The sequence below is a fragment of the Augochlora pura genome, chromosome 7, assembly GCF_028453695.1.
Source record: "Augochlora pura isolate Apur16 chromosome 7, APUR_v2.2.1, whole genome shotgun sequence".
NCBI lineage: Eukaryota > Metazoa > Arthropoda > Insecta > Hymenoptera > Halictidae > Augochlora > Augochlora pura.
In genome coordinates this window covers 41147337-41174503 of record NC_135778.1, presented here as the reverse complement: position 1 = coordinate 41174503, position 27167 = coordinate 41147337, and the positions used below count along the sequence as shown (strand labels likewise).

Below are 27167 nucleotides of genomic sequence, written 5' to 3'. Positions count from 1 at the left end.
TTCGTTTAACTACGATACATGTATTTCCAAGTTGTATCCACCTGTATTGTATTTACATCATCGTCGAAACAAACAATTTTATTCTCTCCGTCATTCGTCACTCTCAAGCGTCACCAACAAGAAGTAGTACGATATCGTTTTATTCATAATCTGAAAGGACACGTTTCTCAATAACAAGTCTCGATGTGTTAAAACGCGAGGTCCAGACAAATAGTTCGCAGAATGATTTTTGTTTTTATTTTGAAGTATCCATTATTGTGTCATAAACAATAGTTGCTTTAAAAAGTGATAATGGAAATTTTTGACAAAGAATCGGAAAGATAATTCATATGAATAATCTCGGCATACTTTTTGTCCACACCTCGCACTACCACGCGACTGCTCTACCTTTGCGAAGAGGTCTAAGGTAATCTCGAGTATGTTGAACACCCTCAGGACCATCAGTCTCTGCGACAATATCGTAACACAAAGTTTCCCGGTTTGAGCGTCCGAACGCTCGTACCAGTTGTTATAGGAAACCTCGTCGCAAAAAGCTTCGTTCTGTTCGGAGAAAAGCAATTCGAACATGTAGTACGAGGAGAAGACTCGTTTCAAACAGCATTTTATCCTGAAGTTAAACTTTTCTTCGATACGAATTTTATGTTTATTACTGAAATGCGAATCTTCGTGCCGCAACATTTTCTGACAAATAGTTTGTGCGTCAAGAATAAGTTGAAAAGTATTTCTTAATCGTTTTAATAAATTCGGTACGGTGCAGAAATATTCTTAAACTCTCCCAATGTCTTTCTAGCTCGACGTATTCTCTGGTAATTTTATTATGTTTTTTACGGTAATTTACGATGCGTTTTCCGAATTGTAATGCGCGATACAAACCTCAGAAGTGATCATATTTCCGGGCCAGGCATAAATCAACGTTTGGACCACTTTCGAGGAGAAGTAGAGGCTTAAAGTGAAAACTTTTTCGATCGGTATTTCCTCAGCCTGCAATATAGAGAATTAAAAATATACATACGAGGGCAACAGTAGAGTGGAATGACTTTTGATGTTGTGTCAGTTTTTGGAGTTGATATCCGGCAGTTGATATGGGAAATTTTTATTTTGCATATCGAACCGGATTCTACGGATTCTACGGAAGAGACGTAACAATACTCACCCGGAGAATCTCGAATATCATAGAGCACATGCCTATACCGTTCGTCAAGGTAAACGACAGAACAACAGGCGCGAAAACCTCTTGTATACCGTCGCCGCACGCGACCAACGTAGCGTGTCTGTCGATGCATTTCCGTAGAAGTCGCCTATGAGTTTCTATATCGTTCGATCGCTTCGCCAATTCTTCGAGTTCGACGGCCATTGCCCTTAATACGGAGCAAACGCGGAGGGCGCACATCATGAAAAACGTGTCCACCCCGGCGCTTACGAACGGAAGCGTGGAAGCAACCGAAGCCTCCGCTATGTAATGCATCGCGTAGCTAAAAGTTGAGGTGATCGGCCACGGGTAAGCCGACGGTACCACGTACGTGTAAGCCCCGTTCCGAAATACGATTACTATCAGCGGTTTGGTCACGAGCAGGAGCATGGTGATCAAATTGATGATGTATAAAGAAGACGCTAGTCGATAACAGATGTACAGGTAGCCGAAAGCAGCCGATTCTGGTGGTTGTTTCATCACCGACTCCTGGTAAAGTATCTCGAGCGTGTTATATATTCGTGATAATTTCTCACGGTGAAGAGTGAAGCGTATCATCTGAAACGGAAGATTTCATTAAAAACGAATACATCGATACTGTTACGGCTTTCAAAAGAGATTCGTTGTTCCAACTTCTTCTTTGCTATATATTTGTTGAAATGAGAGAACGTACCTTCACGGCTAGATTCACAACAGTACTGAGCAGACTGAACGTCGCGACGGCTGCACCGATCTCTTTGATATGAAGACGAAAAAAGTTCATCATGGCACAGAACAGATAGAAATATCCCAGCAGTACACAAATTGGTAGGTATGTAACAATGCCTCGCTGGTGTGGATAGAGTCCGTAAAACCTAAGCATACGTTCCACAAGATAAGTGTACTTTTCGTAGACTAGCATTTCCCGCGACATAGTTGAAAGTATACAGAAATCCTATCGCGGTATCCGCGAAGCACCATTGGCAATATTTTCTTAAATGGACCTAATACTTGTGCGGCTACAGCGACCGGTATATCCCTCTACTTACGTCTGCGATTACGGGACGATCGATCATCGCGCAACCAATTCGTCGCTCTTCAATTTCGTTGAATTGCTCGAGTTGCTTGAGCGAAAATCAGAGATGTTAAAGAATTTATTACGCTGTACCCGCTCGATATTTTTACCGGATTAGATGTTGCGGGACGTTCGCGATTACGAACGATCGTGCATAGGAAATCGGTGTACTTGGAATTTTCAGAATGCTAGGGGATGCTTTAAATTGAGATATTACGTGGGACGAAAGAGGGGAATTTGTACGAATTTGTAACGCGTGGGAGCGTGGGTGGTGGACGAGTTGGAATGGATGGAGGAGACAAGTTCTGTACAAAGGAAACGGCAGATCGCAATGACAGCGCTGCGTCGCTGACGGTAGAACGACGGGGGCAGCTGGAAAGCAGGCTTATCGGTCGGTTGCTGCTGCTGCATCACAGTATCCTGGAACAGAGCTTTGACTGGGTCGACGAGGTGCGTCCGTTTTTCTAGAGAAATCACGAATCGCGAATTAGAATTTATATCGTTATAGAATCGAATGTTGGTCGATTAATCACCGATTAATAATCAGGTTTAATCGGAACATTGGGGTTACAGTCGCAGCAATTACTGTACGATTTGTGAACGAAACAATCTTGTGTCAAGTGACACACGACCAGTGAAAGTACGTTTTAGAGTTCTGGAATGACACGTACGGATAAAAATATTTGTGCATCGAGTGGTTAACAATATCAAGTGCTGACTCAAATGAAAAGTTATTACAAATAATATCAAGATTATAGCGTATCAGAAATTTTCCATAAATATTGTACACGAATGAAACGATGCGACGGTGTGCAAACAAGTAAAGTGCTTCGAGAAAAATGACCAAAAACGATGCGAGGCTAAAATGGTTTCAAGTACTGCTATGAAAACGTAACTGTGAATTAATTAATTCGGATTTAAAGCACAAGGAACTGCCATTCAATCGTTTCTGAACAAACAAGAAAATAATCAGTGACACAACAAGCCATTGTTATTTACTTTCTGTACAATAAAAGATTAACTTCCTTTTACTACGAGATATTTGCAAATTGTATTCTTCACAGTTCTCATTTGCATCATCGTGAAAAACTGGCGGCCATTCTCTCTGTTATTTATCTTCTTCGAGCGTCGCCAACAAGAAGTAGTACGATATCGTAGCATTCATAATCTAAAAGCAAACGATTCTCAATACCACCAAATATCGCGGCAGTAAAACGAGAAGTTTCGACAAAAAGTTCGCAGAGTGACTTTGTTTCGTTTCGTGGCATAAACGTTGCTCTGTCGCTTCTCTTTCCGCTTTCAACGCACAGTCTTTTCATTTGTCGTCGAGTCTAGTGTTACGACAATACGTATAACTCGTGTTTCTCGCACCGTAACAATGTTAGCACGATCTTGTTATTAACCGATGTTACAGCTGGATTTTCCACCAATGTGACGCAACAGTATATATGTACTTTTATCACGTGGAAACAGATCTTTGGGTATACAATTAAATTCGAGAACTACACAGCACTGTTCTGCATAATGGAAGTGTCGCTAGATCGAGTACCAGCACGAGCGTTCAAACAAATACGCTTCCAATAGTGGTGCCGTAAATTTGGTTAAAGAATCAGGCAAGTAAGTTACCAATCACCCCCGCTAACTTTTTGTCAACATCTCGTACCGACGCAAGGTCGCGCTACCTTTGCGAACAGATCCAAAGTAACCTCGAGTATGTTGTACGCCCTCAGCACCATCAACCTCTGCGATAATATCATGACACAAAGTTTTCCGTCGTCAACATCCGAACGCTCGTACCAATTATTAAAAGAAACTTCGTCACGAAAAGCTTCGTTCTTCGGAGAAAAACAATTCGAACATGTAATAGGAGGAGAAGAAGATTTCGAAAGATGTATAAGTCCTGCGCTTATATTTCTAACAGCGTTTTATCTTCTAGCTAGGCTTTCCTTCGATATATGCTTTGTACGTTTATTACTAGACTGCGGATCATTGTGCGAGATAACAATTTTCTAATCGTAGATTGCGCGTTACCCGTAAATGAAATCTAAACGTGTCTCTGTTCTTGATCATTTTAATAGATCGAGTATAACGTGGGAACGTTCTTAGATCATTTTATTGTACGATTTATTATATTTTATGGTACATTTTACGCATTGCTATACGTGATACAAACTTCAGAAGTGATCATAGTTCCGGGCCAGACATAAATCAGCATCTGCATCACTTTCGACACAAAATAGATGGATACGGTGATAATTCTTCCGATCGGTATTTCCCCAACCTGTCATAGAGAAAACATTCGTGATCAAAAGCAGCTCATTTTGTTAATATTAGTATTGTATGCGTGTCACAGCCTCGTCAGACGGTTAACCGTTTTATTCATCGAATCGCAGTCTTGATTCTATGTCCATGCTTCCTTTCGATTCAGGATGTTTAAAATGCGAAAGGTCTGCTATAATAAATTTTAATTTTTTAATTTCGCTTCCATCGATTAAATGACTCGAACGCGGTATGAGAAGCGTTGAATGCGCTACTCGGCATATTATAGGTGTTGATACGGAAACTGTTCGTTCCGCATCACGATATACGAACGACAGAAAAGTACCCACCTGAAAAATCTCGAATATCATACTGCACATGCCCAAAGCATTCGTCAAGGTAAACGAGAGAACAACGGGCCCGTAAACCTCTTGTATAACGTCCCGACACTGGATCAACGTGACATGTCTGTCGATGCACTTCCGCAAAAGTCGTTTATGGGTTTCTGTATCGTTCGATCGCTTTGCCAATTCTTCGAGTTCGATGGCCATCGCCCGGAGCACCGAGCACACGCGAAACGCGCACAACGTGAAAAACGCGTCCACCCCGCCGGTTATGAATGGGAAGGAGAAGCAAATCAGCCCTTCGGCCGTGTAGTGCATGAAGAAGCTAAAGGACGACGTGATCGGCCACGGGTAAGCCGTCGGTGCCACGAACGCGTGAGCCCCGTTCCGAAACACAAACACGATCAGCGGTTTGATCACGTGCAGAGCCATGGCAGAAAAATTCAAGATGAATACGGAGAACGTTAGTCGGTAATAGATGAACAGGTATCCGAAAGCAGCAGATCCCGATGGCTGGTTCATGACTGTCCCTCGGTACAGAGTCTCCAGCACGTCGTATATTCGTTTTAGTTTTTCACGGCGAACGATGAATCGTGCCATCTGGAATAATACTGTCTAAAACACCTGCACGAATCGTCTTTGTTTATAAGAACTGCGTTAGTTATCATCGATGCGCAAAAAAGATGTTCCGACTTGTTGGACTTATGGAATGAATACTTTTCAACATAGTCCTTTTGCTTTTCGATGTATGTATGGACATACTCGGTTCGTCCACGTATACGGTATCGGACAAAATTCAGTGGACAAATTCAGTCACTGTTCGAGACGCTTCCTAAAACTTTTAAGCGACTAGAATTTTTTTTAAATGTTAGTGGGACTAATCTACTAGATAACGGTTATGTCTTTTGAAATTTTTCAATGTCCTCGTACCTTATTCCCATGAATTGACTAAATCTACCCAAGTACGCTAGTATAAAATAATGAAAAATAGTTCTCCGTGTCTGATTAGGATTCTGTTGAAAGTTTCAAAGGCTTTGTTGCGTCAATTGGTGGTTCGCTGTTTCTTTAAAATACGAAAAACGTACCTTTACGCCTGCGTTCACGAGGGAACTAAGGGCACCGAAAGTCGCGACGGCCGCACTGATCTCCGACATATGCAGACGGGAAAAGTTCACCATGGCACAGAACAGAAAGCCGTAACCCATCAGGAGAAGCATCGGCAGATATATGACAATGCCTTGCTGGTGAGGGTACAGTCCGTAAATTCTCAGGATACGTTTCACGAGATTAGTGTACTTTTCGTAGACTAGCATTTCCCGCGTCATCGTTGGAAATGTACTGAAATTCTATCGATATCCGCGAAGAACCACCGGCAATCTTTTCTGAAATGGACCTGATGCTCGTCCGAGCATTACGCTCTCGGCATACCTCGTCACCTGCGATTACGAGCCGATCGATGATCGTTCAACCACTTCGTCACCCTGCAATTTCATCGAATTGCTCCACGAAAATCAGAGATGTTAAAGAATTCATAGCGTTCGATACGCTCGATTCTTTCTTGGATTAGATATTTCAAGATTGTTCACGATTACGAACGATTTTGTACGGTAAATCGGTTCTAGGATTTTCAAAATGCTAGGGGATACGTCGATCGATATATATATATTACGTAGTAGCACGGAAGAGGGAGATTTGTCGGAATTTGTAAGCGCGGAAACGTGGGTAGTGGGTAACTTACGATGCACGGAGACAAGTTCTGTAATAGAAAACGACGGATTCCAACGATAGCAACGTCGCGAGCGACATACCAGTGAATAAAATCGTAAAAATAAGCTCCTGATGGAAAATTTGTGGTCGAGCTGTCGAAATTTTACTCTTTATAGTTCCGTGGTTTTGTAAATGAGACGTTCCAAAGTACATATCAGCGAGCAAACACGGAAACTTAAACGATCGGAACATTATAAAATTCTTATCGAACGGTTTTCAGATTCTGCACGTTATCGAGCAAACGATTTCAACTTGGCGTGATTTTTATTAAACAGCCGTCAGACGGCGCGGGTTCAATGATTCTTCCTTGGCGGGTGAAAGTTTCGCGTAACATGCGTAGACCAAATGATTCCGAAGGATCGGTGAGTAGCTTGCGCAGATTGAATCCTGCAATCGTTTACATATTGCTACAATCGTTTCATTTATCTAACTGGTTTTCCATGGAAATCGTCTCTGCGCAACGGTCGACAAACGAGTGAGTGTTTCATGAAAAATTATCAAACTTTATGCTAGTCTAAAATATGGCATTAACAACTATTATTGTGAAAGCATGACTCGTTATGAAACAGACAATTTATCAATGTATCAAAACAAGCTATTATTTATTTTCTATACAATAAAATATTTGACTACGACGATATTACTTACTAGTTATGTAAATCGTATCTTCTTTAGTTCTCATTCACAACATTGTCAAGCGTCGCTAATAAGAAGTAGGAAGATATCGTTCTAGTCATAATCTGAAAGCAAACGTTTCTTAATATCAAGCTTGTCGGGATGCCTTAAAACGCGATGCTCGGACAAAAAGCTCGCAAAGTAATTTCTGCTTCTATTTTAGCACTTTACCGACTTTGGTCATTTATCCATAAACATTTATGTCATTGCAGGCTAATAAAATCGATCTATTTCAATTTTATTTCATTTATTTTATTCGTTGCGAAAGCTCTTCTAAGAAACTGACAATAGGACGATCCAATACATTTACCTCAATAATAGATAAGAAATTATTGATCGCCGTGACAACCGATTCACAAACTGCCGGTTCGTAAAGTGTTAAAGGCAATGCTACCCTGTTACTATGCATTTCTATTCGAGCTTTCAACCGATAATCTCATCTATTATTGTGGCAAATTTTATAACGATTCGCGTCTTGTCGTTTTTGCAGAGTAACAATTTTTCGCAACTGCAAGACAAGGGTATACACTTCTCCAATTATTCACGAGCATCCAGCATAACTTCATATCGTAGCCTTTGGTGATCCAACGTGAGACATTCTTTTATTCTTGAAAGCAAAAAGTATCGCATGGAAACAGAATCTTAGATGTATAAACAAGATAAAACAAAAAGCATTAAAACGAGTACGCTTCAAAGGTGGTACTACAAATTTCATTAAAGAATCGGGCAAGTAATTTCTATTAATCATCTCCGCAAACTTTTTGTCCACTCACGGCACCAACGCAAGATTGCTCTACCTTTGCGAAGAGATCCAAGGTAACCTCGAGTATGTTGTACGCCCTTAGCACCATCAGCCTCTGCGATAATATCGTCACACAAAGTTTTCCGTCTTGAGCATCCGATCGCTCGTACCAATTATTAAAGGATACCTCGTCCCGGAAAGCTTCGTTCTACGAAGAAAAACAATTTAAACATGCAATTCGAGGAGATTAATTGAAGAAGTATACACAGGGTGTTCCAAAAGTATTTTGTAATCGATAAATGAGGGGCTCTTGAGGTCGTTCGAAGTAACTTTTTACTTCATAACAATTTTTTCCGAGGCACCGTTAACCAGTTATTAACGAAAAACATTGAGGTTGTTAAGTCGGGGTTTTTCGTGAATAATTCGTAAACGAGGCAGCGAACTGCATTTTCGCTGAGGAAAAAGTTACTTCAAATAACCACGGGTACCCCTATATTCGGAATGTAAGACATTTTTGGGACATCCTGTATAAGCCTTGGACTTATCGAGGTATGCTTTTGTTCGATCATCTAATTATACTATTTATTATATTTTACGCAGTTTTACGTAGCGATACGCGTGATACATACTTCATAAGTAATCATAGTTCCGGGCCAGACATAAACCACCGTCTGAATCACTTTCGAAAAGAAGTGGATGGCTACAGTGATCATTCTTCCGATCGGTATTTCTCCAACCTGGCGTAGAGAAAACATTCGTAAACGATAAAAACATCTTATGCGCTAGCAGACTGCGCACCTTTGTGCAAAATAAAAATTGCCAACGTTAATTATAACGCATGCAAACCAGTCGATATTAGCGTTAATACAGGAACTGTGTGCCTTTCGCGAAGGGATGTACCGACGATACAAAAGTACCCACCTGAAAAATCTCGAATATCATGCAGCACATGCCCAAAGCATTCGTCAAGGTAAACGATAGAACAACGGGCCCGTAAACCTCTTGTATAACGTCCCGACACTCGATCAACGTAACATGCCTGTCGATGCAAATCCGTAAAAGCCGTCTATGAGTTTCTATATCGTTCGACCGCTTTGCCGATTCTTCCAGTTCGACGGTCATCGCCCGGAGCACGGAGCACACGCGAAACGTGCACATCGTGAAAAACGCGTCCACCCCGCCGCTTATGAATGGAAACGAGGAAGCAATTATCGCCGCCGTCGTGTAATGTATCGTATAGCTAAAGGTTGACGCGATCGGCCACGGGTAAGCTGTCGGTATTACGAACGCGTGAGACCCGTTCCGAAACACAATAACTATCATCGGCTTGGTCACCTGCAGGAACATGGCAGAGAAATTCAAGACGAATAGAGAAAACGTTAATCGATAACAGGTGAACAGGTGTCCGAAAGCAGCCGATCCGGATGGCTGCTTTATCACTGTATCTTGGTACAGCGTTTCCAGCCTGTCGTATATTCGTTTTAGTTTTTCACGACGAACGATGAATCGTGTCATCTGGAACGATACTGTGTGAAAACGATTGCAGGATTCATCCTACGATGTTACAAATTTTTCAATTTTCCCGTAATTCAAACCCCATCAATTGACCAATCTATCGAGTACTAAACTGATAGAAAATAGCCAAAAAGGCTAGGTTTTGACATTTTTTAGACGTTCAAAGGATTTGTTCTGTCGAATTGTCATTTGCTGCTTTCTTTTTTTTTTTTTTTAAAAAAAGGACGTACCTTCACACCTGCGTTCACAAGAGAACCAAGCACGCTGAATGTCGCGACGGCCGCACTGATCTCCGATACATGTAAACGGAGAAAGTTCACCATGGCACAGAGGACAAAGACGTACCACAGCAGCAGAACAATTGGCAGGTATATCACAATGCCTCGCTGGTGCGGATACAGTCCGTAAAGCTTCAGAATACGTTTCACGAGATTAGTGTACTTTTCATAGACTAGCATTTCCCGCGTCATCGTTGAAAATGTACTGAAATCGTATCGATATCCGCCAAGTGCCATCAGCAATCTTTTCTGAAATGAACCTAATGTCTATGCGAGCACAACGGCCGATATAGCCCTTGTCCTCCGCGTGCGATTACGATTCGATCGATGGTCGTTCAACCGTTTCATCACCCTTCAATTTCGTCGGATTGCTCCACGAAAAAAAAAATGTTTAAGAATTTATTTCCTTCAATTCGCTCGAATCTTTGCCGGATTAGATGTTGCAAGGCGCTCGCGACTACCAATGATCTTGCACGGTAAATCTGTGCGTAGAATTTTCAAAATGGTTTAAGGTATACTTTGATAGAGTTATTACGTGGTGCGGAAGAAAGGGATCTGTAAAATTGTAACGTGTGTAAATATAGTTAGCGAACAACTTGGAACGGTTAGAGACGAGTCCTGCGCAGAAAACGGCAGATGTTGCATTGCTAAGCTTGTGAAAAATTCCGTGAAAATAAGCTGAAGGTTATCGCGTGCGTGGCTCGTTGGACTTGAAATCGTTATTCGTTTCATAGAAAAATTGTGAATCGTTAGCGTCTGTTGATTGATATAGCGGAATGTTTCGGCGTATTTGTAACCCGAATCTTCGTCGCACCAATGGAGAATAGCACCAAAAGATTCCACCATCTACTCAACGAGAGAGTGCAAAGTGACCAACACGATCAGCCCCCCCCAATACCTGCAACTGAAAGTAAGAGCCAGAATTTGCAGAAAAACGATTACAAATAATAAAACGATCAAACGATGCATGGCAAACATCTCTGGCGCCTGTAGATCCACTCTATCTGTGAGATTCATCCTATACAGTTGAACAAAACTTGCAATGCTATCATCAAATTTATGAAAAGTTTCAAATATATTCTTGTATCATCAACGAGAAGTGAAGAAAGAACGATGCTTGGGAGAACGAATTCACAGCCGTTTATCAATTTCCAATTTTTATTAACATTTGGAGCAAAAAATAGATTTCTATACTTCTAACTGTTATTTATCATCGTCGAGAGTTAGCAGCAAGAAATAGTAGGATATCGTTCTATTCATAATCTGAAAATATATGTTCAGTCATTAAATCTTGGAACTAAAAAACACTGGCTTAACGCAAAACTCCTTCGCATTGTTACATAATACAAGTATGTGCAAATATACAAATTCATGTTCCGCATACTAGTAAAAAAACAAAATTAATATAAATATATAATCATAGTATAATAATATAGTAACATAAAAACGAGATTGGACTACCTTGGCGAAGAGATCAACGCTAACCGCCATTAAACGACACGCTCTCAGGATCACCGATCTCTGCATCAGTATCATGAACGCGAGCTTACCGGATTTATTACTTATGTCCTCGTACCAATTGTTGCAGTAAACTTCCTGGCGAAAAGCGTCGCTCTTTCCGAAGAAGAATTATGTGTGTAAAGATCGGCAGTCTCATAATTGTTACAGGTGATACGAACCTCGGAAGTGACTACGTCTCCCGGCCAGGTGTATATGAATGTTTGAAGCACCTTCCCGGTAAGGTAAAGAGTTACCCTTACGATTTTCTCAATAGGCATTCCAGCGTTAACCTAATCATTTTTGTGCTTATTTATTAACTATTTCAAAAACATTCTATATCGATTATAATGATGAAAAAAGTTTTAGATCGCGGGTAAGTGTTTTCGCTCCTTTTGTCGATTGGCGTTCCATTGCAAAGGAATGATTCGCAACGCGTTCACACTGACCTTAGTGATCTCGAATATCAAGGCGCACATGCCCAGACAATTGGTCATCATGACCGAGAAAATGATGGGTCCGTAAATCTCTTCCATAACTTCTCGACACTTGATCAGAGTGACGTGACGGTCGACACAGTTCCGCAGGACCTGCACGGTGGTCTCGTCGCTCAGCTGTTTTGGCAACTTCTCCAGCTCGACAGCCATCGCTCGGAACACGGAGCTCATACGGAACGCGCACAGAGTGAAGAACGTGTCTACTCCGGAAGTTATAACGCAAAACGAATAACACATGCTCACCTCGAGCAGGTAGTGCGCCACGAAAAATGCGGTCGAGTCGATCGGTAACGGGGAAACCGAAGGAAACGGCGTCGACCGATTCGCGTGTTGAATTGTCAGACCTATCAACGGTTTGATCGAGTACAGAAACGATGTGCTGGCCATGCACACGTATTGGTAGTACCCCAGACGGTAAAACGGCAGCATAAATTGGAAAGCGGGCGAATCGGGGGGTTGCTGCATCGCGGTCTCCCGGAATAGAGACTCGAGCGTGTCGGCCACGCGTATCAGTTTTTCTCGACAGATCAGGAATCGGGAAGCCTGCAACGGTAGTAATCGTATAATAATTTGTTGAAATAAAAAAAGTTGCGATTGTTGATTGGTGAGCCGACAAACGTACCCTTATAGTCATGTTGACAATGGCGCTAAGCAGGCTTAAACACGCGGTAACCGCACTGATCTCGGTGATGTGTAACCGGACAAAGTTGATCATGGCGCAGAAATCTACGCAGTACGTCAGTATCCACAAGAACGGAAGGTACCTGCTGACGATACTCCTTTCGTAAGGATACAATCCGCACATGAGAAGGCATCGTTTTACGAAGTTAGCGTAGTCTCGGTACAACGGCAACTCCTTTGACATTGTTCAAGTTGACCAAGCAATTTAATCGTAATCGATGATTACTCATCGGTGAACTTTTTTGAAATGGAGCTAATTCGCATAACCAATCTTGATCTGCGTCGGTCCGTGTCCTTGATTGCAAGCAGATCGATCGGGGATTGGCAAATCCTTTACCCTTCAATTTCGTTAAACTGCTCGCAGGCTCGAATAATTAATTAGACTGGGGCGTTTTGCGGCCTTGTAAATTTGGTCTTGGAAAATATCGGCGCGCGTGCTCGGAGTACTTAAACGATTCGAACTTCGTGGGATTATTATTAAACGGCTAATCTAATACCTACGCTTTACCAGTTAAACGATATGAACTTCATGAGAGTTTTACAATAGTTAATAGCCATCTGGCGCTGCATTTTTAACGATTCTTCGTAGACAGAAAAGAGTTACGCGTCATGTGCGTAGCTGGGCACGCCTGAAACGATTCTAGTGTTATCTGTTAATATTCTGTGAATGTTGCAACGTGCAGGTGTTGTAAATTCCCAGTACGCAAGTAAGAGTAGTCGTCGTTGTTGTTTAAGTCGTGGAAAGTACTGCACGTTGTCGCTAATAAACTGTCACTGTTATTGTTAACCAACGTTTTTGTTCCCATTTATTATATTACCACGAAATTTCGTGAAATTTCCAAACAATAATTCCTACAGTGGTAAGTTTTTTAATATCAAATCTCAATGTTGCAACACAATAATCTCTGTTGTAATACAAAATTCGGGCAAAAAGTTCGCAGATTGACTTTTGTTTCTATTTTAGAGTCGATGGTCCTATTGTTATTACAGTCCCTTTGTTTGTAAACAAAGTTGGAGATTTTGGGAAGAGGACATACGATTGTTCTAGCCTCCCGACTCGTTTTTATGGTTGATGACAATCGGTAATCATAAAAACAAGTCGCGAAGATCGAATAGTTGTAATCCCCTCTTCCCAAATGGTCGATTCTTTGTCTACAAGCTGAAAGATAATTGAGGAGAATTTATTATATATACTTTGGATCGAACAATATTATTGTAGAGTTGTCATCGCTTTTCGAGAGAGTTTCAGGATAATTTGAGATTTTTATACGATAAAACATAGTTTGCTAACATAGTGTAAAAAAGGAGTACTGCTGTTTCTAATTAAACGAATTTTCTTTTCTTTATTATTATAAAATTAAACAAAGTTTCCAATGCTACCGTTAAAATCGAACGTTTATAGGGTTGTTGTATCGACAAGCAGAGAAAAAGAAAGGTATCCGGAGGAAGAATTTCGTTTAGGAGAACAAATCTACTACGATTGATCAGTTCCTAAATTTTATTTACATTGGAAACAGAAAATAGGTTTCTATTCATCGTACCGTTACTTGTCGTCATCGTCGAGCGTTACCAGTAGGAAATAGTAGGATATCGTTCTGTTCATAATCTGAAAATATACGTTTGCAGCCATTAAATCTTGAAAGTAAGAAACATTAGGTTGTCTGAAAAGTACTTCGCATCGTTAAATAGTACAAGGCATACGCAAACATATAAATTCACGTTTGCTTCTCAGTCAGAGAAAAAAAATGAACTTTCGATACAGCCTAATTAAAAAAATAGGATTGAATTACCTTGGCGAAGAGATCGACGGTAACCGCCATTAAACGACACGCCCTCAGAATGACCGATCTCTGCATCAGTATCATGAACGCGAGCTTACCGGATTTATTACTCGTGTCCTCGTACCAATTGTTGCAGTAAACTTCCTGGCGAAAAACGTCGCTCTTTCCGAAGAAGAATTACATGTGTAAGGATCGGCAGTTTCGTCATTGTTGCAGGCGATACGAACCTCGGAAGTGACCACATCTCCCGGCCAGGTGTACATGAACGTTTGGAGCACCTTCCCGGTAAGGTAAAGCGTTATTGCTACAGCTTTCTCGACTGCTATCGCAGCGTTGGCCTGTTACAGCGAAAACGTATTTCTTTATTCATTTTTATACTTATTTATAATTACTTCGAAAACAATCTACGTTAATGAAAATGATGAAAAAAATGTTAGATAGCGAGATATTCGAGCAAGCATGCAGAATTGAAACGCATTTTAGAAGAGTAATTGTTATTTCCAGACGAGCATTTCCACTCCTTCTACCGATTGACGTTCCATTCTAAGAGAACGACTTGCAACGCGATTCCACTGACCTTAGTGACTTCGAATATCAAGGCGCACATTCCCAGACAATTGGTCATCATGACCGAGAAAATGATGGGTCCGTAAATCTCCTCCATAATTTGCCGACACTTGATCAGAGTGACGTGACGGTCGACACAGTTCCGCAGGACCTGCTCGGTGGTCTCGATGTTTCCTTGTTTCGGCAACTCCTCCAGCTCGACAGCCATCGCTCGGAACACGGAGCTCATGCGGAACGCGCACAGAGTGAAAAACGCGTCTACCCCGGAAGTTATGATACAAAACGAGTAACAGATGCTCACCTCGAGCAGATAGTGCGCTACGAAGAACGCGGTCGAGTCGATCGGCAACGGATAAATTGCAGGAAACGGCGTCGACCGATTCGCGTGTCGAATTGTCAGACCTATCAGCGGTTTGGTCGAATACAGAAATGCGGTGCTGACCATGCACACGTAGTGGTAATAGCCGAGACGGTAAAAGGGCAGCATGAACTGGAAAGCGGGTGAATCGGGGGGTTGCTGCATCGCCGTCTCCTGGAACAGGGACTCGAGCGTGTCGGCCACGTGTATCAGTTTTTCGCGACAAATCACAAATCGGGAAGTCTGGAATGATAATAAACGTTTAGAAAGCGTGTAGTTTATTTGCTGAAATGGAAACGTATCTCTAATTACAATTTTTAGTCGAAGGGACGCCAAATTGGTTAATCACCAGTGCGTCGACGAACGTACCCTTATGGTCATATTGACGATACCGCTAAGCACGCTTAGGCACGCGGTGATCGCGCTGATCTCGGTGATGTGTAAGCGAAAGAAGTTGATCAATGCGCAGAAATCTACGCAGTAACCCAGAATCCAAAAAAACGGCAGATACCTGCTGGCGAAGGTTCGTTGGTAAGGGTACAAGCCGCACATGAGAAGGCATCGTTTCACGAAGTTAACGTAGTCTTGATACGACAGCAACTCCTTTGGCATCGTTCAAGTTGTCCGAACAATTTTATCGCAATCGATAAAGACCGATTGGCGAACTTTTTTAAAATGGACCTAATTCGCGTAACCACCGTCATCTTTGTCGATCTACGTCCTTGATTACCAGCGGACCGATGGAAACTTGGCTAATCCTTTAACCTTCAATTTGATTAAACCGCGCAGAGGGTCGAATAATTCATTAGGCTGGATGCGTTTTACTGCTTCGTGAATTAGATGTTGCAGAGCATCGGCGAACGCGCGCAACGAACTTAAACGATTCTGAACTTCATGGGATTTTTATTAAACAGCTACCTGATGCTGCACTTCGCCGGTAAACCAATTCGATCGATCGCGCGACTCGGTTAATCCTTTACCCTTCAATTTGGCTAAACTGCTCGCAGGCTCGAATAATTCATTGGGCTGGATGCGTTCTGCTGCTTTCTAAATTAGACGTTGCAGAGCATTAGCGAGCATGCACGGGGAACTCGAACAATTTCAACTGCATTGAATTTCTATTAAACAACTATCCGATGCTGCACTTTACCGGTGAAACGATTTTCAACTTCATGAGATTTTTATTAATCGGATTCTTCGTAGACGGAAAGAAGTTTCGCGTAATGCGCGCAGATGGGGCTGTTGTAAAAGGTTCCAGAAAATTATTGCATAGATAGGTATTGCTTGAACCATTTCATTTGGCTAACTCGTTTTCCAAGAAAATCCTTCCTAAACAAACGGTGAGTAAAAATGTGTAAACGTTTTGTAAAAAATTATCAACGTTTATACGACTAGACTAAAATGATTTCAACTACTGTTCTGTTAAGTTAACTGAGATAATTGGCCCTGACTTAAAACGTAAGTAGCTACCACTGAATCGTTTCTAAACAATATGTTCAACAAAGTGCCAAGCAGGCTGGAACACATGGTGATCGCACTGATGTTCGTGATATGAAGACGGAAAAAGTTTACTAAGCCATAGATAACAAAGCTGTACGACAGCAGAACTAAAATTGACAGATATCTAAGGAAGCTCCGCTGGTGCGGGTACAGTCCGCAAAACGTGAGAAGACGTTTCACAAAATTAGTATACTTTCCATAGAGTAGCATTTCCTTCGGCATGGTTGAAGACGGACGAAAATCTTATCGGTATCGACGTAGAGCCACCGGCGGACTTTTCTTAAGTGGGCCTAATGCTCGTCCGACCATAATGACGGCTACATCCCTTTCGGTCTAGGACCGCAATTATCGGTCGATCGATGATCGTTCAATCAGCTTTTCACCCTTCAACTTCGTCGAATTGTCCGAAGAAAATCAGAAACGTTGAAGAATTCATCGCATTTAAGAAGATCTTGGACGGTAAATCGGCTTACAAGATTTTCAACTAGCTTGTTAAAGATATTGCACGGTACCGAACAGGGAATTTATGCAAATGCGCAAAGACGTGAACAGCGACGCGAGTTAGAGTAGCGCCAGCTAGGAGCATAGATCTACGTAAGAAATGCCAAGTGTAACATTACTACTCCAGTGAATAAAATTCTGGAAACATGTTAAAAGTCTCTGTTTCGTTTTCTTACAGTGCTTTATTTGCATTTATTTATTAGTAACTACTGTGTGATACGTTCCGACACATTATACATTATTTCTTCCACATGAAGTGATTTACAAATAACACCATTTCTAGGAAAGAAAACCGTGTCCACCGCGAGACTAAGCATTGGCAAGAATGTTCATTGCTTTGAGAGTTACAATATTTCGGGTCGATACGTTTAGTAATAATAAATAAAACAAATTAAGGTTACTTTAGCGCAACGCTACGAAAGCAGACAGATATGATAGCATTTTCTTATAATTTTTCTTTTTTTTTTTACATAGAAATACGCGTACAGAGTATCTCGTAGTGTAAAGCAACGAAGATATCTTTTATTCGCCTGAGAAACCCAACTTGTATTGCACTTATGTAGTCGTAACATACTTAAATCTTAAAGCAACTTTTCGTATGTCAGTCTTTGTAATTCCGTCTGGCCACGTACTTTTCTTTTCACTTTGGATTTATCCCTTCCGGAATAAAAATCTGATTCTTTTTCACTATTCAATTTTCGCATGTCGAATTTCACGATTGTCCGAATAATTGCCACGAGATACACTGCGTCATTACAAATATACAGACACACACCGTCTCTGCTACATATTCGTCGTGGATAGTTCTTCACTCTTAAATACGAATGTATATTATATACATAGGCACTAATATGACAAATTATTGCTAAATTAACCGTAAAAATTTAATGTCTTCATTTACAATATTCGCATCCCGCTGGGTAACTTAAGGAAGATAATGGTAACAAAAGAGAAATCAGATGCACTAATAACAAATTATGATGCAACTCGGTGTCTCGCAAACGTTGCTAATTCGAATAGTCGACCTATCAATCTCAAAGCTTATTTAAAAAGAAAAAATCCCATTCTATTCGTGTCTCAAACTTTTGTCGTCACCCCTAGCGATGCTAAAGCTATAATCAGATTTACATATTTCATTTGGTACGTTAAAAAAACGGAAACATGATCGATGTAGACTCTCTAAAGTTAGAGGAAGAAAAGGAAGAAAAGGATATCTGCTTTTCAATGTTCCGTCATTTGGTGAATGTATACTCTTCTTATATCTTTAACGATCTGTTATGGCAGTTATTATCATTTATGATATGCCTGCGCTACTTCAACTATATATTACATCACCCCCAAAGTTCGACTATGAAGAAGAAAACATTTTTGTTATCTTTATACGTTTAAAAAACTTCTCGTATATCATGAAAACGTATCTTGAAAGACGACTTTTCCAAAGGATTGCTTAAATATGTTTCTCGTCTCTTAACATTGTATAAGTAGTTTTACAAGTGCATTTACATTGGTTACAAGCAAATTAATAGTCTATATTACACGGAGAAATGTGTGCAGACTTTAACTTCACAGTTCATTCTTATTCTTGAGATACAATGTATCTGCATTGTAAGGATTTACCTTTTTGTTAGTCGAATACCATTTCACTGAAAGTATTGAGTAAAACGTCTAAAATATATAAAACTAAACAATTCACAGAACACACGAAATAATACGAGAAATTTATTACAGGAAAGAGAGTGTTTGACTTAAGTATCGATTTATGTCTCTTGACCACCCCACTTCGTCAAATCTTAGGACGTAGTATACATATATTCAAATATTCCTTCCCATTCTGAAACTATTATAAATCTATTAAGAAATTACTAAAATTATACATTGAAGTACTGCTATTGCGACTTCTGAGCGAGCAGGCAAGGTGAAGGAAAAACTAAAAGGAAAAGCTAAAAAAACTTCCTTCCTCATAATTTTCCGACACTCGAGAGATCAGAGCTGGGCAACCGACTACTCTAACTTTTTACCAAAAACCCACACCTTTTCCTAGTTACCTATATAATAAAATCGGTCTGTCCGTGTGTTGACTAAACTGCAAATCTCTATGCATATTTCCATTTTTACATTTAATGTTATGAAAATAAATACATAAAGATGCGCAGTCTATTAATAACCCATTACATTCGGGTGTTTGCAGACTTCTATAATGTGGCTTACATTGTAGGGCCAAACTATGGGAAAATTGAGCAACTGCTTATGAGCAATTAGTTGACCCAACTTTGATCTACATAAGTTATTATCCCATTATTTATGGCTAGATCACTTCTGCAATATATTTCCCATAGGGACCAATTAGTTTTTTTTTAGTACGAATTCTTGCGAAACAAGAGGTAAAAGACAGAGTGAGGAGAAAGGAAGGAAGAGAAAAAAAGGATATACAAAGTCAATTAGGCCTCCTGCATCTTGATACTAAACTCAATAATAAATAATTAATATATTATAGGAAAACTTGTATATATTACTTTCCTAAAATGGCAAATAGTTTGCAAACGGAGTAAATGAGTATAACGGTTATAAACAAATTAGGATGTTTATATGGCACAAACAGAGATAAGCATAGTCCATGATCATACTGTAAATGGAAAAATGAGTACTGTTCTTTGATTACTATTCCACACCAATTCTTATGGAGTACCAATACTATTTCATCAGAATTTGTCTTTTTTGCTGTGAATGATTCATTCTTTTGAAGTGCCTCTAATGCATATGCATGCCATGATGTGATAAATATAAGTGTAATAATCAATGTCAAAGAATTGCAGAAGTAATATAGTATATATATATATATCATAACATTCCATTCTACTTTACATTTCTTTAATCTACAATAATGCTTTCAAAAGAGTAACAAAGAGAATCTCTTTTACTGAACAATTCTCAAAGTTGAAGGTGATAGCAAACTGACTTCGCTGGTAAACTTTCTCAAAAGCATTAAAGTACATATATTCTAGCACCTTATTTGAATTAGAAAGCTTTCATAATGATGTACAGTATTTTCCCCTTGCGATTTGAGATGGTGACACTCTTCTACAAGCATTCACAAAATATTGAGGAGCTATCGCTTTTCACTCGTCACCGCTACCCTTTCTTTCGAAGAAGATCGGAAGCAACTTGTAAATGATAAAAATGATGGTGAAACAGTGTAGGTTTCCCTCTGTAACGTCACGCACAGTCGCGTTACTATTCATATTTATTATCTTATTTTTCCCTTTCTATTTCCAGCCACGCGAGTTGTCAGCCAATGAAAGCAAAGAAAAAATTACATCTACTGCTCTCGGAGATCTGACTGTGTGTCTCGAATGGATCTTACAGAGGAAAAACTGTACCAAGCTGTCTTCAACCACGTCACTTGAAGCGAGGGATATAATTGCACGGAGTTAGTACTGCTCTTGTTCACTACTGCTTTCTTTATGAAATACTTCAAACGTGCACGAATATATTTCTATAGAAGCAAAATTAGTCTTTCTGTAACCGAACGTAACAACTTTTTTTATAAAATTACTAACACTATAACAAATTCTTTACTCATTCAAAGGTTTTTTGTTTCGACAGGGCGACTGTCAATTCAAATTTAATTCTACTATGTGATATAGCAATAGTATGTTGATGCATACTTAATAATGAATTTATATAAATATGAAACACTGATTATACAATTGGTATATAATTCATTGTAAAAAATAAGTTTCTAATCCTTACTGTCTCTCAGATTATGAAATCCTTGGCTTTCTTTACCGTCATGTAAAATTTTCTGGTTTCTTTGGCAACTCCACAGCAAAAGAGATAACACCTGCAATTACTAATTTAAAGTCAGAATCGATTTGTTAAAAAAAAAAAATGAATACGTCTCAAACAGGTTTCCTTTCATTGTATGTTTTCTATAATATAATATTAATACTGAAATATAATATTGAAATCGTGAAAAATGTACCTGTTTGCTGTCGCAACGAAGATACAATGAAATTCTTCATTGTAATACGCAATTTTTATTTCGCGAAGCTAAACCAGCTCTAGATAAATCACGCTCTATTTCGTCATCATCCTCTATACTGTAACAAAACAGAAATTAAAATAAATCTCTTCATTTGAGGCAAAAATAATTTGTCCAATGACCAATAGATTTTATTTTCGGCATTATCAATAGTAAAAAATGTGAAGAAATATTTATATCCTTTAAGTAGAAAACATCGATATTCTACTATCTATACGAGCATTATAAGATAATATATACTTACGCTCTTTCTTGCGTATCCAGATGATGAACTAACTCATCTCTTTTGTTTACAATAGACACTAATTCTTCTAGAAGTAAATTTTCACGCATTTTTTGTTCGGAAGTTTTTCTGGAATCTTCTACCGCAAGAATACTTCTTAATTCACGATTTAAAAGTTTAAATCGACGTTCCAAATCATCTTCTTTCTCTCTGAAATAATACAAATAGCAATACCAAATTAACGCATGTTATTAAAAAATTATCAGTTAAATGATTAAAAATATAACAATTTACAATATATTCAGTTGCATTTGTCTTCTTAGAAGAGCATTCTTTTTATTAACAAGAGTGAACCACAGAGACATCAGTCTTTCAGTTTCTTCTTCATTGTCGCTTTCCATGGCAGCACGAAGCTGTTTTTCAAGTTTGCCTGCTTGTATATCTATTTGAGTTTGTTCTCGTTCTAACGCTTCTAATTCATTTTGTATGTACGATGTCATGTCTTTTCCCAACTGTTCATAAAATTATTATAATTACCATACTCAATTTATAATTCTTATTTTAATAAATAAATGTAACACATACTCCTCTTAGTGTATATGATGTACCATCAGGACTAGTTTTGTCTGGTGAAATTCTCTCTATTATTTTCGAAAATGAATACAGAGGGGAACCGGTTTTCTTGTCACCATCAATTACACTTGGAGTTCCCAGGATATTTCCATTGTACTCGGACTAAAATGTTTAATAATAATTTATATATATATATATATATATAATAGATTATATTATAGATTAATAGATTATATTAATAGATTTATATATTTTAGACATGATCGAATGTTTTGCGCTCACTTTTGTACTAAATCTATCGCCAGGAGTAGATGGTGTGATGCTTCGTCTAGGACTGTTATTTTGATCATCTATCGATCGTCTGTCACTGTTATTCTCATCGAGCATTTGATTTGATGATACATTAACATCCATTTTTACTTCTGCTATCAAGCGTCTTGCTCTTTCGCGTAATTGCTGTTGTCTTTCGTCGTCATTTTGACTCTAAAAATTACAAAGTACCATTTTCTTTACGTGCACATCTTAACGCGAAGAATATAAAATAATAAATAATTTGTAAAGATACACTCATGTGTACGTTTATTCTATACAGAAAATATAAAATTGAGAAAATAAAACCTCAATAGGACTAGCGGCGGCAGAAACAAGACCAGCTGATTTTGTCTGATTCCTGGCCTGTTCTAACAGTTGTCTTGCACGTTCTCTTAATTCATCATGCCGACTGACTAATGGCTAATATTAAAAAAAATGGCAAATTAGTTGCAAGCTATAAACAACTTAAAAAGTGTACAAAGACTAATTACATGTTGAGAACGTTGCTCTCTGTGAGGTGATGATACACTCTGATATTCAGTAATATCACGACTTCCCTTGTCAGTTGCATCCTATAACAAGATGCGTTTACTACAGTTATTGCAATGTTATTTGCTATATTAAAATTCACAGAAGAAATTAATCATTTCTTTAAGTTTTTCATATAGAATAAGAATACCGAGTATTCGTAAGTAAATGATTCAAGAGTCAATGTAAAAAGAATAAATGAAGAAATGAAATACATTAGTGGCCAGAAAAAGCAGTGAGAATTGCTAACATGCATATTATTGATGTTGATGCATCATGCGCACATGCAAATGAACATAACATACATATAATGCTTATAATGATGTTGCAGACGGACATAAAGAGTACTGCACATAGAAGTAGTCGCATAAAATAAAGATATATCAAGTACTTGGTAAACAAATTTTCGTATTTCATAAATGTGCAAAAAGAGGCATTTAATTAATGTAACGTTGAAAATTGTAAGCACTAATATTATAAAATTATATCAATTAATCAAATTTAAATGAATTAAATAAAGATTAAGTAATGTCAATGCACTAAAATATTTTTGGAAAATTTAGATATACTGACATCTCGAACAGGTGATTGTAATTTGTTAACTGAAACTGACTGAGACCACTTCTCGTCGTCTATCTGCATATTTTCCTCTTCCTCGTCCGATCCGAAAGGATCTGTTAATTGTCGACGAGTCATTAAGATAGGACGATGCTGTACTTGAGGTACTCTTGGAGGCGATTTGTTCTGTAGTGGATTTAGTTCAACGCTTTGTAGTATCATTTTATACAAAAATTTACAATGCCACATAACAATACAGATAAATGATTTCACATTGATGATACACATAAATATAGCTTGCAAGTGAATATACACAACATACCTTTTCTTTAGATAAATATTTTTCTTTAGTTGGTGACAACACTTTCTCTAGAATACTCTTCGAACTAGCTAGTATGATGCCTTTAACATCTTTAACACTAGATGGAGATTTATCTTTATTGCATTGATCATGATCCTGGTTCTCAGTATTCAAACTCAAATGTAGTCTATTTTTTAATGAATCAATATTAGCATCCTCCTTTTTATTATCAAATGGATTCGACCTGTGGAACAATTAAATTTGTAATTTCATAGAAGAAATTGGAATAGAAACAAACATTACAGTCCACGTACCGCCTAATGTTGTCTATTTTATTGCTTTTATATTCCATTTGATCCTTCTTATGTAAATTAATTATTTCTTGACTAAACAATTGTACACTCACATCCGAATTATTGTCTGTATTAAATCTACCAATCATGTAAGAAGATTCATCTGTAGTTTTACCTATTTGATGTACCTATACCCATGGAATAAATTCCTTAGTAAGAAAATTATATACATATAAAGGAAATAGATAAAATTATTTTATACATGTATTTTGAAATCGAAATATATTGTTCTGATATGATAAAAGTGAAAGGTAAATATACTTGTTGTATTACCTCTAGCTCATGACCAGTGAAATGTGCTCTCAGCTGATATAAATATGTCATCACAGCTAACTTGTCAGGTACAGTTAATATATCCATATCTGCTGGTTCTATAACTCTAGGTATACCAAGGGCTTCACCGGCATCAAATGCTTTCTTACAGTTACCTTTTACATCATGCGGTAATAATGACTGTATGTCTCTGCAATGTTTTATTTAAGAGAAACAAATGAATATAGATCAACAATTTATAAATAGAACAAATAAATAAGATATTTGATTTACTGCCAAAGTATTAACTATATAGTGTACCTTTGTTTTCTCTAAAAAATACATAAATCTCTGTCCATTGATTTTCAATATCAAAAATATAAATAAATCAAATCACAAAATTTAACATATTTCTTTATCTTTACGTACATAAGATCTGGTCTAAAATGATGTATGATTGCACAAAATGCCATTCCATTTCTCCAAGAAGTTGTCAGATTAGTAACTTTTACACCAGAATAATCTTTAGTTACATCCTTACACCACTCCAATAAATCCTGGCCTGGTGTAATCTCTTTTAATCTAGGAATAGTAATATCGTTCCTTGTTAATTCTAATGGTTGCAATGGTAATCTCAGTGTAATGTGTTCAATGTTTTTACTACAAATAAATGACATATTTGTTAGAAAATGTAGTGATAAATTTTTGATGTATTATTGTTAATGTTACATGTACATTCCACATGATTGAATATATATGATTTTTAACATACTCATTTTCAACTGCAACACTGTCTTTTATTGATGATTTCTCTTTAAAAGAATCAACAATGCCTGTTAGACTAATATCACGAATGAAATGTTCATTATCATTTACAGGTGTAGTATTGTCCTTTGATAAACTTGCCACTGTCAATTTAAATGGACAATAGTATTATTATATTAATCTCCATATTTGTGTACATACATTTACTGCAACCTTACCACTTATTGGAGTGCTAGGTAGTTCACTTTCAGTGAGACTGCTTGTCATTAAATCAAGTTGCGCGGAAATATCTAGAATTTCATCAAGATTTTTCACCGATACTTCCTCAACATCCTCAGGTATATCCTCATTATCAAAATCATCTAGAGGTGCTATATCACTATTATTGTTAACTGACATTAAACTAGCCATACTCTGCATATCCTCGTCTCTGATAACAAAACAATGATATTAGATGAAATGTAAATCCCATTAATTGCAAGTAAAATTTACAATTTTAAAATTATCTTACGTTGCTTTGCCTTCTCTTAAGAAGACACAAGATAAAGTACATTCTAAAGAAGCACTAACAATTTTTTTCGATGTTGGCTTCAAATCTAATTTAAGTTGTTGTTGACTAGATTCTAAAGTTGCATACTTTTTCATATTTATATTTGTGGCAGCCACATGCCTTCTTTTACCAGTGGGAGAAACCTATCGCATATAATGTGTATACACATAAGTAGTTGATAAATATCTCTTACAATCAAAATCTCTTATAACTCCTGTCTCTTACATCTTCGATGACAAATGTCCAATCTTTGTCTTCTAACTCATGAGTTCTTGGGTCTTTGAACAAAGTTACAGAAACTGTGTGATTGTCGGGTACAGCCCAACTAATTACACCTTTCAGTGGATCGCTTAAATTAGGTTCCCAATCTAAAGGTTCTGAAGTAACTCTCCTACTACGTCTTGTCCATACAACGCTCAATTTATTTGGTTTCCTAAATGCAAAAAGTTGAAAAATTACATAGGTAAATGAATGCATGATAGAAAAATTAGCACAATTATTCAATATATAAACATTTTACTGTTGCGATATTGGCAAATAAACTGATTGTTGTATATTACAACTAATACAAACAAAGACATAAAAACTTTTAAATATAATTATATCGAATGACAATAATAAGATAATACACAAAATGTCCCAGAAATCATGGTATGAATGAGGTATTAAATTAGAAGAAGAGGTTTTCTCTTTGTTCAACTTGTTTTTGCATATGAAAGTTCCATATGAGCAATTCTATAATTGTTGTGATCCTTAGTATATAAATACATTAGTAGTATTTTCTGTACTACTGAAAGTATATAGATTTTTTATCTATGTTATGATCATACGTCCGTTGTTGTTCTATTGTAAATAAATAAGTTGATATCGAATTCTGTACACATAATGAATGGTTGTCTTATGTTGTTATGACACCTCCATTTTGTATAAAATGAAAAAGAATCTGCTGAGTAAACACATACCATTTTGTTGTTGTTACTAAAGTGACTTCATGATATGATACAGTAAACTGAAACTTTGCAGCCCTCTTGTTTACCCGCTGCAGTCGTTTCCAAACAGAACTCATTTTTTATTGAGCTGTAGTTTCCCGAAGAAGTGTAAAATGATGTTCAACTTAGAATTACTTGTAGACGCGTGTAATGTTATGCAACATTTTGTATAGAAATTTCGAACACTAGGAGATCAGCTGTTCACGTCGAGAGTAATACAGACACTTCTTTTTATTGTACACGGTTTAAGAACTAGAAGTCCAAGGTCCTTTAATCATTCATGCATCTGACATTTCTAGCTGCACCAATACATATAATGAAAGCAAGATCTGTCTTTTTATAGAAACACAGTCTTTCCTTTTATCAATACTATATCACACGTATCATTATCATTTTTTTTGTTTGCAGTGTCACCTACACAAAATACACCATGTCTGCTATCACACCAAAAGTACGACGGCCACGAGATCAAAAAGTTTCCCAATGAACTCGAACTCGTACCGTGACGAAACCTTT

The 27167-nt window shown here is 38.0% G+C and overlaps 7 protein-coding genes across 11 annotated transcripts; 1 reads left to right on the top strand and 6 right to left on the bottom strand.

The window, feature by feature from the left end:
- Positions 1-19: 19 nt before the first annotated feature.
- On the bottom strand, positions 20-2674 carry LOC144473536 (odorant receptor Or2-like). 2 transcript variants are annotated; one of them, XM_078187484.1, is made up of 6 exons: positions 2218-2674; positions 1863-2043; positions 1154-1747; positions 874-981; positions 388-540; positions 20-150 (listed from the first exon to the last, which is right to left on the bottom strand). In XM_078187484.1, the coding sequence occupies exons 2-6, from the start codon at positions 1953-1955 to the stop codon at positions 91-93; spliced, it is 1008 nt and encodes a 335-aa protein (XP_078043610.1). In that variant the 5' UTR covers positions 1956-2043; positions 2218-2674; the 3' UTR covers positions 20-90. The 2 variants fall into 2 exon arrangements, with proteins under 2 accessions (XP_078043610.1, XP_078043609.1); XM_078187483.1 differs by having other exon boundaries at positions 1863-2674.
- LOC144472019 (uncharacterized) lies at positions 2529-27157 on the top strand. The gene is made up of 3 exons (XM_078184648.1): positions 2529-2693; positions 20479-20632; positions 27060-27157. Exons 1-3 carry the CDS (start codon positions 2529-2531, stop codon positions 27155-27157), a joined length of 417 nt encoding a protein of 138 aa, XP_078040774.1.
- On the bottom strand, positions 3098-6252 carry LOC144473535 (uncharacterized). The gene is made up of 5 exons (XM_078187482.1): positions 5932-6252; positions 4853-5446; positions 4417-4524; positions 3926-4078; positions 3098-3411 (listed from the first exon to the last, which is right to left on the bottom strand). Exons 1-5 carry the CDS (start codon positions 6169-6171, stop codon positions 3352-3354), a joined length of 1155 nt encoding a protein of 384 aa, XP_078043608.1. The 5' UTR covers positions 6172-6252; the 3' UTR covers positions 3098-3351.
- On the bottom strand, positions 6218-10060 carry LOC144473550 (uncharacterized). Its single transcript, XM_078187506.1, has 6 exons — positions 9776-10060; positions 8952-9545; positions 8660-8767; positions 8086-8238; positions 7262-7353; positions 6218-6327 (listed from the first exon to the last, which is right to left on the bottom strand). Exons 1-5 carry the CDS (start codon positions 10058-10060, stop codon positions 7285-7287), a joined length of 1209 nt encoding a protein of 402 aa, XP_078043632.1. The 3' UTR covers positions 6218-6327; positions 7262-7284.
- On the bottom strand, positions 10997-12730 carry LOC144473533 (odorant receptor 82a-like). Of its 2 annotated transcripts, XM_078187480.1 has the most exons (5): positions 12440-12730; positions 11770-12360; positions 11503-11613; positions 11285-11437; positions 10997-11086 (listed from the first exon to the last, which is right to left on the bottom strand). In XM_078187480.1, exons 1-5 carry the CDS (start codon positions 12680-12682, stop codon positions 11027-11029), a joined length of 1158 nt encoding a protein of 385 aa, XP_078043606.1. In that variant the 5' UTR covers positions 12683-12730; the 3' UTR covers positions 10997-11026. The 2 variants fall into 2 exon arrangements, with proteins under 2 accessions (XP_078043606.1, XP_078043605.1); XM_078187479.1 differs by lacking the exon at positions 10997-11086 and having other exon boundaries at positions 11206-11437.
- On the bottom strand, positions 13963-15950 carry LOC144473534 (odorant receptor 82a-like). The gene is made up of 5 exons (XM_078187481.1): positions 15574-15950; positions 14857-15447; positions 14507-14617; positions 14289-14441; positions 13963-14104 (listed from the first exon to the last, which is right to left on the bottom strand). The coding sequence occupies exons 1-5, from the start codon at positions 15814-15816 to the stop codon at positions 14042-14044; spliced, it is 1161 nt and encodes a 386-aa protein (XP_078043607.1). The 5' UTR covers positions 15817-15950; the 3' UTR covers positions 13963-14041.
- Positions 20812-27099, bottom strand: Ehbp1 (Eps15 homology domain containing protein-binding protein 1). Of its 3 annotated transcripts, none has more exons than XM_078187441.1 (18): positions 26625-27099; positions 25888-26095; positions 25624-25805; positions 25331-25542; positions 25120-25255; positions 24777-25007; positions 24369-24558; positions 24057-24223; positions 23764-23986; positions 23457-23627; positions 22847-22927; positions 22662-22775; positions 22326-22526; positions 22056-22205; positions 21765-21982; positions 21492-21680; positions 21188-21305; positions 20812-21046 (listed from the first exon to the last, which is right to left on the bottom strand). In XM_078187441.1, the coding sequence occupies exons 1-17, from the start codon at positions 26726-26728 to the stop codon at positions 21224-21226; spliced, it is 2859 nt and encodes a 952-aa protein (XP_078043567.1). In that variant the 5' UTR covers positions 26729-27099; the 3' UTR covers positions 20812-21046; positions 21188-21223. The 3 variants fall into 3 exon arrangements, with proteins under 3 accessions (XP_078043567.1, XP_078043568.1, XP_078043569.1); XM_078187442.1 differs by having other exon boundaries at positions 24777-24929; XM_078187443.1 differs by lacking the exon at positions 23457-23627 and having other exon boundaries at positions 26625-27098.
- Positions 27158-27167: the final 10 nt, after the last annotated feature.